Raw genomic sequence first — 20,983 nt, 5'->3', positions numbered from 1 at the left:
TTTGCTGCTTCTGCAGTTCTCTCTGTCATTGTTGAATGCTTTAAAGTTTAAGTAGTATTTTGAACTGCTGTGGGTAAAACTGTAGCTAAAAAGCCCCGCTGCCTTTTATGCAGTTTCATCCTCAGCCTAGTGAGATAAGCAGTGCTTTTAACAAAGCATTAAAGTTACTGTAGCCAGAAATACAGTACACAGATGTCAGCATTCTGTGATTTCAAGGGAGTACTTGCACTTAACTAGGGTTATACTGTTGATGTGCTTTGAGCTCCTAAGAGCAACTTGGTTAGTTAAAATGAGTTTAAGATGCAAAAAAGTGGAAGAAGGCTGAATAAGAAATGATTCTTACTGGTAAAACTAGTAATCTTATTGGATGACTTGCTAGACTGGACTTAATGGCGAGAGAGTCTGCGTGCTCAGTATTATGAGTGAGGTTTCTCGAGGGCCTGTTGCTTTTTGCATGTGGCCAATCAGTTTCAGAAAAATCATCCCAGGAAAGGGAACGTTTACATATTTGTTGTATTTAAAAATCTATTTTCCATCAAAATTGTCTGGATCACTGTAAGGATAAAGTAGGCTAGTGCTAGAGATTTTGTTTTATGCAGGGATTTAATGCAAGAACTTGGAAAGATTTGGAATTTAGAATACCAGTGGCCAAAGATTTTTATCCTTATCTGTGCAGAGGAGGCCAGATATTTTCTTGCAAAGGAGATCGCATCTGAAGAAGAGAAGCTACTCAGGCATCATTCCATGGGTTCTAAATAAATTAACTCAAGAAGCAGACCTGGCTTATCACTGTAGTGATCGCAAAGAAAACTTTGCAGTTAAAATGGCAAACAAGATATTAGATTGCCTGAGGAATGAGACTGTAAATAATACAAAGAAAGTCAGAATGCCCTTAGCAGCCTGACCCATTACAAATATCTTGTGCAGTCACTCTTGGTCACCTGTGAAGTACCTTGTACTTGTGAGGGAGAGAAGCTAGTTGTATTGAATGATATTCTATGATATTGAATAGTTATTATAACTAGTTATAATTGAATTATAGTCTATGATATTGAAGTATGGCTGTACCTCCGGTTAACACAGGCATGAATACATTGGATGGGGGTTCTTCCTAGGGAAATTGCATCTGATGCTTTGGAAGCTGCAACTGTGTAACTAAAACCTCTAGGTGATATAGCTTAAGGAATAAGAAAACCCTGTGAAGGAGGTGGAACTTTGCAGCACCACATGGTCAAAATATTCTTACCTGTTTGAAGCACCTGATGCTTGCAGGGCAAGGAACTTGACTCAGTTACCCAATTCTTATATAACGCTGGAATACAAGTGTAATGCTAGTCACATGAATGCTATGTCCCTTCATAGGTAGGTGTGCAAAACATAGTACAAAGTAACCACTCTTCATACTCACAGAGAACAAGTAGTCCTAAGGAGCTACCTTGAAGTTTTTCCTCTGCAGTACTACAGGTCTGTAGATACCTTTGAATGATTCAGAACTGATTCTGTTGGAAATGCAAATGTGTGCATTTTTAGACCCACAGTTTGTTTTGCTTGCAAATCTGTTGTCGAAAGGCGGGGGACACATGCAACTTTTCCTGCAAAGATTTGTGTTTATGTGAGATATCTGTCTTGCAGGAGGAAAAAGTTAACACATGTGGCTCATTGTTCCTAATCATTTTCATTTCTGCCTCTAAGGGACACTGTCAACTGCCTATTAAATGGGAATAAATGAACATATAGAAGACTGAAACAGTTATGGTTGCTGTGTACAAATCATATGCTTAGAAAGCAACAAAACCCTGGAAAAGAAAAGCTGTACGTCCACTTAGTACACATCTACAAAAGGACAGCCTTGTTACCAGAACAGAAATACCACAAATTATGTTACAACCTCGACTGCACATGTGAGAACACCAGCCTTTATTAACCCATATTTCTGCCTTTTTGTGAACATCCTTGAAATTAGCATGAAGGTAGAAGATTTGCATAGAACAGTGAATAGAAGTACGTGTGTTGGGATAGCAAGTCCAGCTACTTCACAACAGTTACATGAGTCTTTAAATTGCTCTCAGGGTGTGGTTTCACACTGCAGCTAAACCAATCTAATGGTGAGTTAAGAAGGTGGTTTGATCTTCCCCCAGCTGTGTGCTGCTGCTGCTTCTCCTTGCAGAGACATTAGTGCCTGTCCGATGCTGTTGTATGCTGGCACTGGGGGCTGTGCAGGTAGAAAATTAATCACAATTTTTTGGTGATTTTAACTCTGGATCAGTTGACAGTGGGGTTCAATTAATGTCAGTTCCGGTACAAGGAAGGAGGCAGCAAAACCATTTGCTGATGGAGGGGAAGAGGAGAACTTTCCTCTTTCTAGAGCAATTGGGTATTTCAGTTGTGACCTAGCATGGGTTTTATGGTAGCTTAAATCACAAGAAGCTGGAGCTGCCTTGTGCTGACACTGACATTTGTTTGACAGTGAGCTGGTTCAGGGAACTTGTTCAGCCAAAAGTTAGGGGGTTTTGTCAAGTTATTTTTCACTTCACTCAGCTGCCTGAGCTCATGGCTTAGTTGTATATGCATTGTTGTTTGTATCAGCAAGTAGTGTGACACAACAAAAGTGATACCGAGGAGCTGCCATCCTCCTTGTGTATTTATTTCAGAAGCATTCCTTTGATAAAGTTCTGGCCTGATCCTGTAGACTGAATGTTAGCTGAGATTCATTAGGTACACTCCTAGGGTGTATCTTTTAGCTTAGCTTCGTATAAAAGAAGTCTAGTTGCCTATTCTGGAGTGGCTGCACAGTATGACCCAGAGCAGTGAGGATGACCTTTCTGGTCATTCATTGGCTTCAAAAGCACGTTTTGCATCTGCCCTAAAACGCTAGTGTATATTTGCTATTAAAGCCGGTTCTTGGTGCCTCTGTACTGGTGGTGAAGTCGCTTGTAAAAGCTCCAGTCAGCCAAAAAATGTATTGTGAAGTTTGTTACGTGTGCATGGGATTAATATAATAGCTGTCCCATTTGTTCAGTTTGTAGAATTCTTATTTAGGTGATTTAATCACGGAACGTTTTATGAACTTGCACTCTTTGATTATGAATCATAGAAAAGAAGCAAATCAGTTGTGCATATGATACTTGTCTGAAATTAATGAATCAAGGCATCTTGCTTTAAAACACATTACTATAAAACAACAAATATGTGAGTATTTTCATGAACTTTCTCTAAAATAAATGAATTGTCATCTTCATTGTTGGCATTGTACCGCAACATTACCTGACTTCTAATTTAGTGTTAGAAAGACTTTGAAATGATGATGAATTATACAGTTATGCCCAGTTTCTTCAATTACAATATGCTTGCACTAGCCCATTAAAAACCTAGTGTAAAGCCTATTTTTGGGTCTTGTTAGCTAATTTCAAGCTTTTTTTTTTTATTTTTTGTGCGGAAAACCAGCTAAGGTGCAGGCATATGCTGTCTTCTGTTGTTCTTGGGGTGACAGCTTTTGGCAAATATAGGCAACGGAGAACATGGAATGGTGGTTTCCTCAGATGTCAGAGCTCATCTGTGGCATGCAGTGCAATTATAATTGGAACTATGATCCATGGGCAGAACACAGCAAAACAAAATCGCAGGTTCTTGATTTAAAATTTTGGCTTCTTTGTTGGAGAACGGGTGTTGAGAGAAAGGGATCTAAGAAAATACAAACTTGTTAACAGTCATTCTGTTGTTGCATTTAGTGTTTCAGTGCATTTTTCTACACAAAGAGTACCTGTTTATCAAATCAGTAGAATTTACTACATGCCAACTGCAAATGGAAGCTGAGCCATGCTTAGGATTACCTGTGTGGTGGTGATGTGCAGAAGACTCAACCTCGTCCTGTTTAATTTGCTGAATTTATTATCTTTTTTCAGAGCTGGGGGGGTAAGAAGTTAGAAATCCTTATACCCTGCAAATCTCATGCCCTCCTTTCAGTGTATATTTAAAAATACACAGCACTTTCAGATCTTTAAAAGAAATGTACACAGTGTAAAAAGCTTTTCTCTCCTAATACTGAGCTTTACCTAATCTGCAAACAAGTCAAAATTTTAAAAAGAGATCACTTAATTGAATGCAGTCCATATATTTTGGGTTTATAGTTTTTTATTTTGAAGCTTACAGCTTTTTTTACATGAAATTTTAAAATAAATTAGATTTCTTCTGAAGCAATATTCGCAACGGGTTCTTCCCAAGGCATTTTTCCAGTGTAGAAATGTGTAACGATAGCATTTTTCTTACTCGTTCTTAATATTTTGTTAGCCTGAGCTAACAAAACAAAGCTTGTAAGTCTGTAGCCTTTTAGGATTATAATCATATGTAATGTATATATAACATTTATATATAGTATTTATATATTTAAAGGATGTTTGTCCGTATATTGTGCTGTATCTCTGTTCTTGTTTAGGAAATAAGAACTGTTAGAAAATCTGTTGTAAATACAAACAGTACCTGGATCAGCAGTTAAGAATATCCAATTTGTGAATTATGTGGTTTTTTTCCCCTCAAATGTTACTGTAATAGAGTATTTTTCTTTCCTCTCATCTGAGCAGTAGGTTAGTTTTGTTTCTCTGTAATGATGAGGTATATAAGCAGTCTACTTTCTGCTAGTGTGAGAAATTGCTCTTAGTCTGTTTTGCATCCTGTGAACTGTGCTTTGAGTTTTCTGCACATTTCTGGTAAAAATGTTTACTTTAGAGTTACCTTCACAGAGATTGCAGTGGGCTGCAAATTGTTTTCTCTTTACGGTTAATTAGCTTGAGTAGTCTCATATCTCAGCAGCGTTTAGTCAGAGAATAATCATTGTTTTTGAAACGAAAGGCAGGAAGTTACTGGCAAAACTTTAGGGCTGTAGATTAGGTCTGTTAAATTTACATTTGTTTTCAGCTGATTTCTCAGTGTAATTGACTGGCATTCAAACTGTGTAGTCACTTACATAGTAAATAGTTCCTTCGTAATTCCATATGCCAGCACAGCACTCAGCTAATTTCAAGTATCACAGCTCAGCTTTGTTTGAAAGCAGTTTATATTTTTCTTTTTAAATGTGCAGTCAGATGACAGCAGGGATTATTAACGTCCATTCCCACACCACTGGATAGAATTTTAAGATCTCTTCAGAAATATCAGGGCCCTTGGCAAATACAGCTGTCTTAAAATGAAATTAGCTGTACAAAATTGTGGATGGTAAACCTGATCTTTTTCATCATCGATACAAAAGAATCATCTTTGGTATTAGAAGTTTTGAGCACTTCACCCACTGTCTTTGAAAATTGTCAAACGTGCCTTTGGCTTAGTCTAATCCTCAATAAATATTGCTGCAGATATTATAGGACTTAGCTGTCTCTATGACTTTTCAATTATATTTGGGAGCTTTCAAAATACTAGTCCTTACAGACAAGTTTCATGCCTATTAGGTCATAAATATTTGCTGTTTAGAGTAGTCCTTCTTGTAGAATGCCTAGACTTCAAATTGGAGTTCTGCCCTTTGCTTAAAAGAGTTTGAAGTCAGAAGTGAGTGCAGGAGCAGTATGTTGGCTATCAGATTTTTCTTGCTGGAGTTCCAGTAATGATTATATTTCCCACTTGTTCTTTTTCCTTTACCATTTCCTTAGATCATAGGGATATTATTAAGCCAGTGGTGTGTCATTCTTTTTAAAATAACATACTAAGTTGGTAATCGTGTTTGTCACTTGCTTGTTTTTCCAACTGGGGTTAGGTCTAAAGAGTTAAATCATCCCCTGTACTTGTTATACAAAAAATGCCTGTCTGTGTATAGGAACTGTGTTTTGATAGGTTAAAGGACTTGGAAAAGATGGCAGTCTGACCTGAACTTCTGGAATGATTGACTTCTGATGTCTAAAATGCTCCTGAAGTATGGTAACAGAGAAATTAGTAGACTCCGTTTCAAATACGCCTTTCATTTACCCCAGAAAAGGGTGACCATGACAGAGCTGTGTAGAATTTAGCAGTAGGTGCCAACTTTCTTCTTCAGAGAAGTTCTGCTTTAGACTATTAGATGGGAATTTTGTAGAAAAGTCTGTTCTCAATAGACTTCTTAATAGCAATAGCGTGTACCACTTGTTTTTTTCTGAATTAAAATGTCTTAAATCGTTTAAGACCTAGTGTTAGCAGCTGTCTCAAATATAGCTCTGTAAATGTGCAATTTATAGAATTTTAACTCAGGTCTGTTTAAACTTTGATAGACACGTTGTTAAGACTTGTAAAGGCTTTATTGGGAGGAGAGTAGTGCCAAAGCTACTTACCAAAGCTAGGTAACTAATCAACACTGGTCAGATCGATGCTCAGAGGAAAACAGATTGAGATGGGAAAGCAGTGTAAAGTAATGGGCACAGAAGCTTCAGGTAGACTTGCATGGAAGTGCTCTGAGCAATCCTATTTGGCCAGGCCACAGCAGAACCACTAATTCTGGGATTAGAGAAGGCCATAAATCTTCATTTTACGTTAGGAAAAAAGACCCCAGAAACTTGTGTTCATCTTTGAGGCTTTTTTGTCTCAGCTTTGTTCTGGTATAGTGATGAAAGGTGATGTGTGGAGAAAATACTAAAGTAAAAAAAGTAAGAAATTCATTTTTAGCAAGGGATATCAGTCACTGGAAGTCCAAAAGAAATCAAAACATCTTATAAATGCTACTGTCTGAAGCATTTAGCACCTAAGTAGAAATTTTGCGGGAAAAATATTCAACAATGCTGCATGGCAGGAGCATCCACAGTAAGAACATCCATGTGATCTCCCTTGCATTATTTGTTAATGGAATAATAATTTGAAATACTAAATATATTATTGCTGTAAAATACCCCTCCAATACCTGCTGAAGCTAGATGCTTTCTTGGCACTTACATGGACACTTCAGCTGCTACTTCTTGTTCAGAAAATACAACCACTTGAGTGTTGCAGGGTCATCCTGCAGTCTCAAATAGTCACAGACTGGCTCAGGCATTGACAGTTCTTGCTTAAGTGTGTTTCTTCATCTCCTATTGTTTGAACTCTTCATGGCACCACCAGGAGAAAGGAGACACCCTTGTTTTGAGAGCAATTCTTGGCAGTCTGGTACGTGAACATATCTTTCCTTTCTAAGGAGGGTTTCTTTGGGCAAGGCAAAGAAGGTGGAGTTGCAAGTGCTCTTGCTTTGATGTTCTGTTCAGTTGCCTAATTTCAACCCTTTCTGCCCCTTGTAGATGCAAAGCACGCAACTTTCTTGAAGCTGCAGCCTTACAAGAGTTTAGAGTCAAATGAACAAGCTGTTGCTACCAGCCATATGTTCCCATGTATCTTGTAGCTGCTGAGGTGTCCGTTGGTCATACAGCAGACAGATTGAGTTTAATAAAAGAGCAGGTGACTGACACAGGAACTTTTTGCTGACTTACTGAGTGCGGCGATTGTATTGTGTGATCAGCCAGATGAGCAACAGTTAGCGCTCAGAAATGGGGAACTATGCAGCTGAGAGCAGAGGTGGGAGGAGCTGTTTGGGGTAAGCAGTAATGTACAATTGCATAGGAAGAGGAGACAGGTATGTGGAATATCTCCTTTTTAATTCTTGATGCATAAAGAGAGGTTCTTTTAAAATGGTTCTTGTAGGTTCCCAGGCTGTATTTTTCTGCTTCAGGTTTGGTGTTTTTTGTTTTGTGTGTGGTTTTTTTTTAATTTCCAGTTTTTCTTGCTGCTTTATTACCATTACTGCTCATAAGGCACTTTTCTCACGAGCACCTACTCTGCCAGAAAAACAGCAGTAGAGAGAATCTTAATGCAAGCAGATATAACTCTGCCTTGAGGTCTTCCAGCTATGACTTTTTACTTGGGAGGATAGTAGTTGCTTTCTACTGAGTGTTGATCTCGCTGTCTGGATTTTCCTTTGTTGGTGCTATTAAATGTGTCAGAAAGGAATAGGCTTGTTTATTCTGTCCTCTTTTTGAGGGTACTTGACAATAATATGTTTACAAGTTCTAGTTGATTAGGACAGTCTAGATCTTTGGAGAAAGGGCCCCTCTGAATCAATATACTGAACTTCTTTGTAGTTGCATGTAGGGTGCTTCTACCTCATCTTTGTGGATTAGCTGATGGTGGTTACCATGTAATACCAAATTAAGAAGGGAACCACTGGCTCCTAGAGAGCTGTGGAGCTCTGCAGGTAAGATTCATGTGTTTGGCTTGTAACAGCTGTTGCAGGAGCTGTTAGCAAAGCTACAAAGTGATTGCAAACGGAAAAATCAAAGCTACTGCATTAGGAATTGTCTTTGATAAGTGAGGCTAATCCACCATGAACGTACATGCTGCTAGGAACAACAGGAGATGCTGCAGTCCCCTTTTTGAGTGGGTTGAGGTTAGGAATGACATAAAATATAAATGGTTCAAAAATTGCTACAGTAGGTGAAAATTCTGTGGGTTTTTTGTGTGTGTTTGTGGTGTTCAACACATTCACTTAAGTTACGTATTTATTATGTACATCTGTCATAAATCTTGAATTTTCATTGCTTTTTGTCTGCTGCTTTTCTATTAACAGAGTGAAAGTGTGACTCCAAATTTGCCAACCCTTACTCAGGGAGTGGACATCCTTGTAAAACATATCCCAAAGTACAGGGGCAGAATAATTTCTGAGGCTTAAAATTCTGGTTCATTTTTTTTGACCAGCTAATTAACTTCTTTCTTTCTGATGTGATTAATTCTGAAATGTCATTTGATTGAAACAGAAGTATGTTTGAATCTCAAAATGGCCTTAGAATGGAAAAGTTTAGTTCTAAGTATCTATAGAGAATTAATTTTCAGAGCTGATGAGTAGTTTTTTCTTCTTGTTGGTGTTTTAGCAGTAGGCTTCCACTGGATACGTGCAGTGTGAAAATGAAGGGTGGAGAAGTATTAGGAGAGGCTCAGACAGTAGGAGACTTAAAATAGTTCACTGCCAGAGAGTGTGTGTTGTCTTGGAAGTCCTCCAATACTATTGGTTTTATTTCTTTAAAGGCCTCTGTTCTGAAGCCAGGTTTGTGGCATTGACTGAGATCCATCTTCATGGAACAGTCAGTTAGACTTAAAAGGAAGACCTTACAATTCGTTATGCAATGAAGTACAATGTCCCAAATATACCCTGTGCCTGGGAGTTCTTAGTATCAACTAATTAAGTACATTTACTACTGTGCCTCTTAAGTACCTGATCAGATAAATGTATGTATTAGAGGTAATGTTCATGTGCTGAACAGCAAGAATAACGTTTCCTACTTCACACTTACTGAATCAAATATAGCAGTTCTCGATATCCTTCATAAATGCGTTTTGCAAATGATCTTCGGGTAGGTGTAAGCCTATTTAAATGTTTGTCATATACTGCTATTTGTGCTGAAAGATAGAATTCAGAGCAATACTTGAACAGGTTTTTAGCGGCATTTTTTTGTCCCATTTCCAATTTTTTTCTTGTGTGCTGCCACGTGCCAAGGTTTGTGGATCCTTGCAGAGAACTGGGTCAGAGGCTTGACTTGGTTAAAAATAACTCATCAAAAGAAGGATCTTTGTCAGTTCTCTGTCCTGTTCCTGCTACGCAGCGCTGTCAACAACTGTTGCATCTTAGAAGCTACCTGTTGAGTGAGATTTTTCTGAAGAAAAGTTAAAAATTCTTGATGAATAACTAATCAGTATTGCTTTGTCCAGTTGATGATAGATGAGAGACTGTAGTTAGAAAACTGTGTCAGGCTGTGGTCTGTAATTAGTGAGACAGATTGAGATAAATGAAGTGACAGGATTTGATCTATTGAATGGTGGTTGGAGAGTAACAAGATTAGAAGGTAGCGAATTGTTAGGGGAAAAAAAAATGTATTCAATTTAGAAAAAAAGGGCAATGGAGTTTTTCCATAAGTCTTTGATATGTAGTGATGGTCAGGGTTGTTTTTTCTGCTACAGTAGCAATGTTTAGGAAGTGGGTTTTTTCAGCTTCCCTTACACATTCCCAGATTATACTATACTGTAGAGGTAACGGTTAATTTTTGTTGTAGCTGAGATGCGTGAATTACATGACTTCAGGCAAGCACCTTTGTAGGACAACATATTCTAGTACCCAATTTGAGGCTGTATTCCAATAAACTTTTAATTTGGAAAACATCCTGTCATATCTGTTTAATGCTTAAGTTTGCAAAGAGCTTTAGAATTCTTGTCAATTGTTTCTTAGGAGATGCAGAAATAACATTGTTGATATGATAATGTTTCTCGTTTTAAACTGTGAATCAAAATCAATCTGGTCGGTTAAGGTTTTGTTAAATAACCTAAAAGTGAATGTAAGTTATTCTTTTTTACCTTTTTTATCTGAAGTAAACCATTAGCTTTTTAAAAATGTATTGCTTGTTTTCTGTTAAAAGGTTATTGTCAATATGCACAGTAGAACTCAAAAATCATGTGCTAAAAACTGAAGCACAAGTATATTCATATGGTTTGGTTTAACTCAGGTTTTTATCCAATATGTAAAATGAATGTGATAACTTGTTTTGTACCTCTGGTGTATGATTTATATGCTATTGTTCATGGTGATTGTTTCATTTAAATATAAGAGAACACTCTCTTACTGTAAGGGGGATCAAACACTGGAAGAGGTTGCTCACAGATATTGTAGAGTCTCCCTCCTTGGATGTACTCAAAATCCAACTGGTCGTGGTCCTAAGGAACCTGCTGGAGTTGAGCCTGCTTTGAGCATGGGTAGTGAAGTGGATGATCTCCAGAGGACCTTTCCAAGCTCAATTATTCTGTGATTGTACATAGGGTTTCTTTCTGTTTATTAGTTAAAAAAAAAAAAGTCTTATACCGACAATACAAGCATGAAAATTCCTGCCAAATCACAGTAGGACTACTAGAACACCTCAAATTAAGAATTGTGTTAATAAAATCAGGACCAAAACATGTATTCTGAATCCCAGTTCTTTCTTGCTTTGTAGCATGATGTGACTTTTTTTTAATATATTTCTTTTTCTTATTTTTATTGGATAGACTTAGGTTAATGTCCTAGTTTGGATGAGGTGACACAGGAGGTCCTCCTTTGACTTTGTTCATGCCTTCCTCCTGTCAGCATACACCATGTGTATTGTAACTTCCAGCCTTCAAAAGTTGTCTTAAGGTCTTGCCTTTTACCACCCTCTGGTATGGCACAGTAGGTGCTTCAGTAACTCTTTCCAAGCAGCTGAAATGTTTTTATCTTTGCTATGTAGGTGGCATGCGTGTTGCTTCACTTATAGTTTTATCACTGAAGTCACCCCTGCTTTTAAATACTGTTGTACTTTTGCATGAATAATGTTTACAGACAATGGGCTTGATTTGCCTTGTAGAAAAACCCGACAGGCAGGGGGAGTGTGATATTCTGGAAGGACTCTCCCATGGAGGTTTTCTGTGTTCCGGAAAGTGCATTTCACCACGTTGGATAGAAATGTGATTTGCTCCACGTCACCTGGAATTTCTAAAGGTTCTCAAGTCTTAATTTTTTTGTTTCACAAACCTTTTCAAGTTCAAGGACCTCTTATTTAAAGCCTGCAAGAGTTGTAGAAGGTATGTGCTTGAAACACTGCCCTTTGTCAACATACAGCTTCCTATGCGGGTCTGATCTGCAGCAACTCCTGATACTGTTGATGCTGCTGTTACTTCTTTGCAGTACGATGACAGTGTGCAATTTCATAATTTACAGCTACTGCACTGAAGTTTGGTTTTTTTTGTATCAACAGCTTCCAGCAATTCTGGAGCTTCACAGAGTTGTTTGCATTAATCTGGTTAATTGCAGTAGTGTGATCTCAGGATCTTCACATCTAGGGAGATGAAAATGGTCGTGGAGCATTTTGTCTTGAAGATGGCTGTGCATTCCTTGAAGAGTTTAAGGAAATTCCTCATCCTCTCTCTTCTGAAGAAGATGAAAACCCTAAACATAAATCTTAGAGAAGCAATCCCTTGATTATTTTGTTTATTATTATTCCATTCTCCCTCCCCCATCTGTATAGCTTCTTACCTGTTGAATGTTTAAATCCTCCTCCAAGGAGATTATAGGTAGGCTGTTTTGTGTATGTTTGAGCATGCTGTCACTCAGCAGAGGAGTCTTCGCTTAGATGTTTGCATTTAATGATTTTACTCAACCTTCAGTCATGTTTCTGATTGTGTTATATTCTGTGTTTGAAATGGAGGACTCCTTTAGCTCCCTATGGGTGGATTTGGCAGAAACTTGTTCAGCAGCATAAGCGTTTTGTTTTTTTTTTTTAAGGGTGGTTGGTTTTTTTTTTTATCCTTAGCTTCTTCCTTTCCTTGATACTTAGATCTGGTGTATTTTCTACATTTATATCTATTTACTTTGAATCCATGCTTGTCTTTCCCTTCTAATACTTATCTGCTATGGTAGCTTATTTATTAATTCAGTTTTTAACTGAAGTTTTTTTCAATCTGGCAGTACTGACTAGCTCCAAACAAGATAATTTCTAGTCCAGTGCTGTCTTTGAAATTGCCCAAAGCCATTACTGCCTAATGATTCCATAGGCTCCAAATGCCTGTGTCAGTGCTTCCTTTCATAAGAAGCTTTTCCAGAGTCTGCTCAGTTATTTATCTGTCAGTGCTAGGCCACTGGGTCCACAAGCTTTTTCTGTGTGGGGTGTAGTAAAGTATATGGATGTTCATCAATCTTGCAGGGTACAGTGCTTTAAAAAAAGAAATTGCTCTTGCTGTTGCCCTGGATTTGATCGCTACCTGTCTCTTGAGTCTCCACAGCTTTAGTGCTGCCAGTTATTTAAACTTAGTGTGATTATTTTTGGTGTTAGATTGGGTACAGGCAATTTATTTTAGATGTTTATGCCTCAAAGTTTTTGTTTGTCAGTTTACACTGTCACTTCTTTCCTCGTGGAGCTTTTTGTAGTCCAACCAGCCTATTGAAACTAATGTATTGTATTCAACTGTATTGAATCGTTTTAGTTAATGAACTTTAGAAAATGCTCTGTTACCCTCTGACTTATGTATAGACACCATGCTGCAAATATACTACAATGGGAAATTACAAGTAGCACAGGTGCTGTGGGACCATGTGGGAATGTAATGCAGCCATAGCCAAATGATTTAATGCAGCTGGTTCTGTGCAGCAGGATCTGAGCTGCATGCACAGCCTGAGACCTGCTGATCCTCTTGGGACTTCTCTGGGACTAAGTGTGTGTCAACTTCCCACGCCTTCTTGTGACAGGTTTTGCAACAGCTTATTTTCAGGAGGCCCTAGAATCCTGGTGCATGGGAAGGAAATACTCAAGCAGCTTCTTGTTGAGCCATATCTAGCTCAACTGTTTGATCGTACGCAGATACTAAAGTCTTATTTCCTTTTTCAGCAACGCTGAAGCGTACAGACTAACTCCTCATGGATCATGTCGTTCAGTTGCTGCTATGTGAAAATGTAGTTGTCTTTTTCAGTTGGAACTTGCCTGCAAGCAGGGCTCCTCTGCCCTTCAGAAAATCTTTCAGGACAGCTTTCTCTGAGTCCAATAACAATCCATCCCAGCAGTTAGGAAAATGAGCAGATGTGTCAAAAGACGGGACTTGCCAAACAGAACTTGAGACTCCAGTAGGAAGGGTGAGAAGAGAAATTAGTGCTGGTGGATGTAGGTGAGACTGAGATTCTCAGTGCCTTCTCTGCATTGATCTTCACAGACAAGGTCTCGTGGGCCTTTGTGCCTGGAGATGGGATTGAAGGAGGAGAGAAACTAGTTGTACTGCAAAAGGATTGATGGATCTCATGAGAAATACCAAGTTCATGGGATGCTTCTGAGGGTGCTGAGACAGCTAGCTAATGTCCTTGCAAGCCATCTTTCTTTTTGAATAGTTGTGGAGATCAGGGATGGACCTCAGTGACTGGAGAAAGACAAGTTGCAGCTGTCTTCAGGATGGGCAGGAAGATTGACTTGGGGAACTGCAGGCTGGTCAGCTGCACTTTGGTCCCTGAGGAATTGTGTAACAAGTCTGCTTGGAAGCCATTTCTAGGCATGTGAAGGTGAAAACAGTAATTAGGATTAGCAAGCATGGATTTACCAAGGTTACCAGATTGTCTGCTGTGATGGAAAGACTAGAACTGTGGTTGAGGAGAGAAAAAGTGTATCATCTACCTTGACTTCAAGAAGGCTTTCACCATGGTGTCCGGGGGCATCCTTGTGTCTCATCTGGAACATTACAGTCTGGTAGGTAGAGAAAAAGATAGTCTGGATCATTGAGCTCGGAGGATCTGATTTGGAACATGTCATTGTTAGTATCTTATCAGTGACCTGGCACAAGCAGGAATGCACCCTCAGCAAGTTTGCAGGTCTTCGATGTGGAGGAGTGTCAGTCAGCATGTTTGAGTACCTGGCTGCTGTCTGGAGGGACCAATGTTTCTCAAAATTCATAACAGAAGACAAAACCACCTTTCCATTATATAGAACACCAGGGCAAGAAAAGGGAATAAGATAACACCACTTCTTTGTTGTATTTCTTAAATGAAACAGCATCAGTGACATTGTTTGGAGAACCTAAAGTTCTGCATTCTCCTGTAATGCTGACATCCATGCATATGTATGGCTACTTTGTGTTGTGAATGAATGCTTCATAGGTTTGTTTTATAAGTTGAGATATAGCAAGCCTGTATCAGAAAGGGCTGGAAGGTATCTTTTGCAGTTGTCTAGCTTTTTTACTTTTTATAAATTCTAACCTTATAATTGAAATTCTTCAGGGAGAAATTTGGGGACAGATCATTTTTGTAACTTGGGCAGTAACACACTGTTCAATTTCATCTGAGAATTATTTGAATGTCTTCATTCTGTGTTTCTGGATTACATCTGACAATGTAATATTATTGCAGTTACTGAATATAGCTGCTATGGAGGAGCTAATAGTGGCGTAGGATGTTTAGTATGTGCTTTCTTGGTTGGTTTGTTTTTGTTTTTTTTAATGAAAATGACCCTAGTTACTCTCTTACTCTACCTCACATCAGCTCCGTAGAACCTCTAGAATACAGATGAAAGGAAAGGTACATAATTGGGAAAACCTTAAGTTTTAGACTTTGTGCTTTTGATGGTTGTGAGGAATCCCATACTCTGACTCCTGTCACATAATATTTGGAGAATGCACATGAAGGTGTTACTGCATGATTGTGTATAGGAAGTAGTTACAAGCATTGAATGCAAGGCATGCTGCTCTTAAATGTATGAAGTCATTTCTGTAGAGTGTGTTTTAAATTTCTTTGTAGAGTAACTACATGTTTTGTTTCAGATTATGGAGCTCTGTGGTGCAACAAGACTTGGCTATTTCGGAAGAAGTCAATTTTACATTGCTTTGAAGCTTGTTGCTGTGGCCCAATCTGGTCTCCCTCTAAGAGTGGAAAGCTTAAATACAGGTAAATAATGGGATTGGGGGGGGCAGGGGGGTGCGGAATTAATTGCGAAGCAGAATTCATATACTTGACTCTTGGATTCTTGTAGAGTAACCTTGTAAATTACTGTGGTATGTCTTTTTATACCTGTTGCAAACTTATAATTGTGGAGAGACTATGAGGGAGTGTATTCTTACTATGCAATAAATATGAGGTGAAATACCTTACTCTTATTGAATAAATATTGTGTTCATCATGGGGTAAATGAACTACTACTGACTATTATGTAGGTACAAGTTCATTCTACAGGTTACTAACATGAGAACTTGCGTGCTGTATCCTCTGAATAAAGTACTAATAGGACTAATGTGAATTGGAAAGAAAAGAAGAATGCAACATTTCCAGGCTTTTATAGTTGCTGAGTTTGTGAAGCTTTGATTGCAATAAATGTCATCTTTTCTAAAGTCACATTCCTTCGCACTTGGTTTGACAGTTTTCTCCCTTCTTAGTGCAAATATGAAGATTAGTGGTTTAAGATTTTTCTAGCGAAAAACCTGACCAGTACAAGATCTTTGAAGTCTCTTATCAGCCAAAACACCTGTTATCCTACTTTCCAAAGGTCAACTGTGGTGTGGGCAGTGAAACAGGAACAGGAGACAGATTCACTCTCAGAAGATGGTTCAGAACAGCAGAAGGAGCTCTGATATGTGGCTCTACTGCAGCCTTCTGAGTGATATAAGTGGATCCGCGTCGGTGTTGCTCTGCAAGATGAAAAGAGACTTAGGAAGATGAAATAGTGAGTTTTAAGCCACTGTAGCCCTTTGCAACACGGTACACAACTTGCAACTCAAAAATATTGTCAGAGCTCAGCTTTGCATTAGTGACTTCCCTACTAGATTTGATGTCTATAGAATAAATGTTATGATATAATTTATATATGCTCGTAGTTAATATGAAGTTTAGGAGTTTCTTAGTCTAAAGGATATAGATTAAACAGAGTAGTTAAGGACACTTAAAAACAATCTGATAGGACTCAAGCATGTGGCGAAGCTATAAAAAAGGAAAGAATCATAGTGTATACTTCTATAGTTATGTTTATTCTAGGCTTGTACAAACAGTATATACTACTGTCATGGTTTTTTTGTAGCTCTTTGGAAAAGTGCATGGTTTCAGTTAACATTTTGCTAGTATTGAAGTTCCTTTCTGCTCATAAGCCACCCTATGTTTATAGGCTGTTTTCCTAGTTTTCCTGATGAGTGTTCCCAAATCCAAACCTTCAGCAAGCTGTAGCAGATTGCCCTGGAATTAGAAAGTTGGAAAAGGGACCTTCAGCTCTTAATATCCGATAGAACCGGGGCTTGATGTAACAATTGTGGAGTTTCTCATCAAATGCTTGTTGAAGAAGGTAAAGACTAAAATGTATGTAGCTTTTTCCAGGGTTTTTATATGCTTGGTTTTATTTTAATGCAAGATACCTTATCTGGAAGGAGCTTTGCTATTTAAAAAAACAAACCAAGCAAACAAACAAAAAACCGCCAACAACAACAAAACGAAACAAAACAAAAACCAAGAAAAAAACAACAGAAGAAATTTGAAGGAAGGAATTGAAATGCAGGTACGGAATTAATTCCAAAATAGAAAACAGGCTGCTGTAAAATACGTAGCCATTGGAACTTCTATAATGGAATACATTTCCTTGATTCACGACAATACTAGAAATACTTCTAATGGTTTCTGGACTTCTAGGAATAATTTTCTGTAGCTGGTTCCAAACCTACTAAATAGAACAAGTACAATTGACAGAACATTTATTTTTACCCTAACTGTTTTTAGCTTTGGTTGTCTGTTGCCTTGGTTGCAGTGGTTCCAGTCCTGTCTCTGAAGTTCCTGCTCCTAGGATGATTCAAGTGTTGTTGTAGCAGCTACTAAGCAGCTAAAATACAGCAAGCTGAAGGCTCATAAAATGATTCTGAGCTTGTGTTTACCTTCCTTTGAAAACTGTGGTTCAGCAGCCTGGGCAGCTGGGTTCTGCCCACAGTCCATCTCCAAGAGGTCTTGAAGAGGAACTGTTAGAGCCATCCTAAAACTAAACCATATACTCTTTCTCTCTTCGAAGTAAAACATTTAAAATTAGTTAAAGTTTATATTTATCCACCTTTTAGCTCTGCATTCTATGCATGCTTTATTTAATGATTGTCGTAATGTTACTTGTTCCTATCTTGGTGTTTTCACTGCTCTGCTTGTTTCTTTTGCCCTTTGTTTTAGTGTGTTTCTCTTCAGTAGACAGGCAGCTTGCTTTGTGTGAGTTGCTGAGTGGGGGCTACAGTCACATTTCGAGTACTAAGTCCATCCAACACATCTAGTTGATTCTTAGTTAAATAAGTGCTTTTTTTGATTATTCAGATGTGCAATGTAGTAAAAATACTGGCTTTAGTCGTTATACTACAAGCCTCTAAATCTGTTATTCCTTTGCTGTCCCAGAAAATTTTCCTTCCAGGAAGCTAAAAATTGAGGAATTAATGAGCACTGTCTATTCCAAAGTAATGTTTGTTTTCTAAGTATGGAATACAGTTTTTGGAGGAAGAAAATGTTAACAAGGATGTGGGCATAAAAAGCATGGAGATCTTTCTAATTTATTCAATATCAAGATTTAATTCCATTCATAACAGCTCTTGCATTTATAATTGAGGGAATTCTGAGTGGTAACAGATACAGTGTTAAAACAAAGTTTTTCTGCTGCAAAGACAGAGGAGAAGGGTAAAAATGGCAGATTTCAATTGGCCACTTAGAAACAGAGTAGAGCAAAACGACCTATATTTATCTAGTCTTGTTTTTAAAGAAGAGTGTTTTGTGTTCTTTGTGAGCCCTCTATTTTACTTTGTGAAATAGTGCTAGATATCTCATGCCAAAGCCTCATGTTGGAACAACCGATTCATAGGTTGTTCCCCTGTGTCAGTTGGATGTTCTAGCGTCTGTGTTACCCCATTTTGCAAGCATCCAAATTCTCACTTGTATGCAATGACTATTTCACTTGCTGTCTGGCTGTAGCTCACTGTTTAGCTACTTGAAGAACTTTCCTAGTGCAACATATGGTGTACAATGCTAATGTGAAAATGGGCATCTAGGACCGAGGAAGGCATCAGAAATTGCTTTAACAGTGTTTCCATGTGATGGGTAACCACAAATTTAGTAGAGAGGCTGTTGCATCCTCCTGCCCTGTGATGAAAGCTGGTTGCACCATTATGCTTAGTGACAGAGGCTTAAATCAAGAATTCGTTCTTACTGGAACTCTGTTCTTTAGTACTGGATATGTAAAGGTGTCTGTGGATACATAAAGGTGTCTGTAGTTGTTGAATACTATGGATTCAAATGACACTCTTCAAATACAGATCAGTTTAATGTTTAGCTTTTATGTAATGAACTATATGCAATTTCATCTGATATTTTAATACAGTTAGTAGCACCACTGACTCATTTTCAATACCAAAAGTAACTGATGTAAGCAGTCAACAAGACAAATTAAATATGAGCCATGCTTATAAATTTGGTTTGTGTTAGAAAAATAATTTCCAAGCGAGCTGTATAGCAAATTCACAATTTATTTGTATTCACAGTGGACCAGTAAGAAAGTTGTGGTTGGAATTTAGAAAAATGGTAGAAATCTTGCAGCGAAAAATTGAAGAGTTAACATGGCCTCATTTTTCTATCAGACAACTCTGAGCCATGGTAGATAAAGCTAAGGACCTTCTAGGGTCTTGTAGCAACTTTGCTTTATAGGTGTTTCTGCGATCACCTTACTCTGTTACAATGCTCCCAGTTGTATCCCAGTATACCAGCTAATTTGGCTTCTATTGTAGAATGGTGTATGCCGATGTGTTTAAGCAATAGTTGTAGTTTTTGCAGGAAGACTAGATCATCTGTTGTAAATATAAACGTGACATGTTTTGCTCATGAACCATTATTCTGTATGAAGACTCTAATTTTATATATGTGCTAGAAATGGTAGGTGAAACTTGGAAATCACACTTCAGTAATTAAATGTTGGCAAAACTAATAAAAAATGAGCTAAATCCAGATTATCTGATGGCTACTGCATTTAAGGCAGAGTTCTAGTGCAAAACTGTTCTGGAGCCATGTGAAGTCCTCTGTATACCAAACCCAGAACTTGGGTAGCAGAATGGTGAAGTATAATGCAGAAAGGGTATTTGCTTTTTTTCAACTGGCAAATGTTGGCCTGATTACAGCAGCAGTCTCAGTGTTTAAGTAATTGAGGCACCTGCAAAGTTTTAACTACAAAATAGTACTGCATTATTATTTTTAAGAATCATGCTTCTGTGTAGTAAATGGCCTGCTCTCCTTTTTTTTTTTTTTTTAAACAGTAAAGGACCTCCCTCTTCCCAGATTTGTTGTGTCAAAGAATGAACAAGAGTCAAGACACACAGCCTTGTATTCTTCAGATGCTGATAACCCAGCTTCATATTCAGGTGTGATTCCTCCTCCACCTGGCAGGATACAAGTCAAAAAAGGCTCTGTGAGCCATGATGCAGTTCAGCAACGTACATCCACTGACCAACAGGTAAATTAAAAGATTAAATGGGACTCTTAACCACTGCTTTGCTGTGTAGGTGTCAATTTGATAGACCTCCTATTTATTACTTTCAATAGAGTTTCCTTAAAAAAAAATCATACTGGTATATATTATACATAAAGACTACATATTCTTCTGAAATACTTGCATGTAGGAGACTTTTTTTAATGGAGTCTTAAAACCTGTGTTTAAAATATTGGTGGTAATGGACAAAGAATTGGGACAGAAAAGAAAATGTGTAAGATACGGTAGCAAGTATCAAGTTGAATTCATTATGATGTGATACTGAATGCCATGGAAGACTTGATTTCTAGTGCTTCAACATATTCCAATACCTTTAAATCCAAAATACTTTACTTTTTTTTTTTTAAATCTCACAGTTAATTTTCTCTGCCTTACGTTTTATTGTTCAGCTATGGAATTGTTAACTAGAGACAATGAGAACCAGAAATAAAACAGACGTTTTCACATGGCTTTTTATTGTGTTGTTATAATGAGAAAATTGATTTCCTTTTGCTCACTGGTTCTTTCATCTTCAACTACAGGATATCTGAATAAATGAAAACTGTAAAGGCTTACAACTCTGCCTCATCATCATTCCTTTTTTTTTTTTAGTAGTCTTTACAGTCTCTTTCCATGGGGAAATCTTTTCTGATAGTCTTTTCTACAAGCAAGAACACTGAGTGCAAATATTAAATTTTGTTGGGTATATGTATGTCTGTGCATAACTGTTGAATGACCTGTTTTCTTCCCCATGGTATGTTCTTTTCTGGACTTGTTTTGTAAAGAAATGTGGAACTTGAAAACATCCCTAAGTCTCTCTGGGAATCAAGGAATCACTTGTAAACTTTTATTAATCTCTCTGGAAATAGCCCAGACTGATCCAATATAAAGAAAAAGAAAGTTAGCAGAGGCCATCTGTAATCAGTGTTTGGCTGCCACTTCCTTTCTCCCAAACTGGAGGTGGGGACTGTAATGAAAGGAGGGCTGGAAACAGATCTGAAGATGGCTTGTCATGGTCTAGTTTTGTTTTG

At 37.9% G+C, this 20,983-nt stretch overlaps 1 protein-coding gene across 8 annotated transcripts in view; it reads left to right on the top strand.

Annotated features, from left to right (window-relative positions):
* The window catches only part of REPS1 (RALBP1 associated Eps domain containing 1), a 62,382-nt gene that overhangs the window by 1,158 nt on the left and 40,241 nt on the right, over positions 1 to 20,983 (top strand). For all 8 annotated transcript variants that reach the window (XM_074164307.1, XM_074164299.1, XM_074164281.1 and 5 more), the window contains exons 2-3: positions 15,262 to 15,385; positions 19,741 to 19,937. In XM_074164307.1, coding sequence (XP_074020408.1) covers positions 15,262 to 15,385; positions 19,741 to 19,937 — 321 coding nt within the window. The remainder of the gene's footprint in view (positions 1 to 15,261; positions 15,386 to 19,740; positions 19,938 to 20,983) is intronic.

This window comes from Numenius arquata, chromosome 2, assembly GCF_964106895.1.
Source record: "Numenius arquata chromosome 2, bNumArq3.hap1.1, whole genome shotgun sequence".
NCBI classification, from domain to species: domain Eukaryota; kingdom Metazoa; phylum Chordata; class Aves; order Charadriiformes; family Scolopacidae; genus Numenius; species Numenius arquata.
This window is presented reverse-complemented; position numbering and strand designations above follow the sequence as displayed.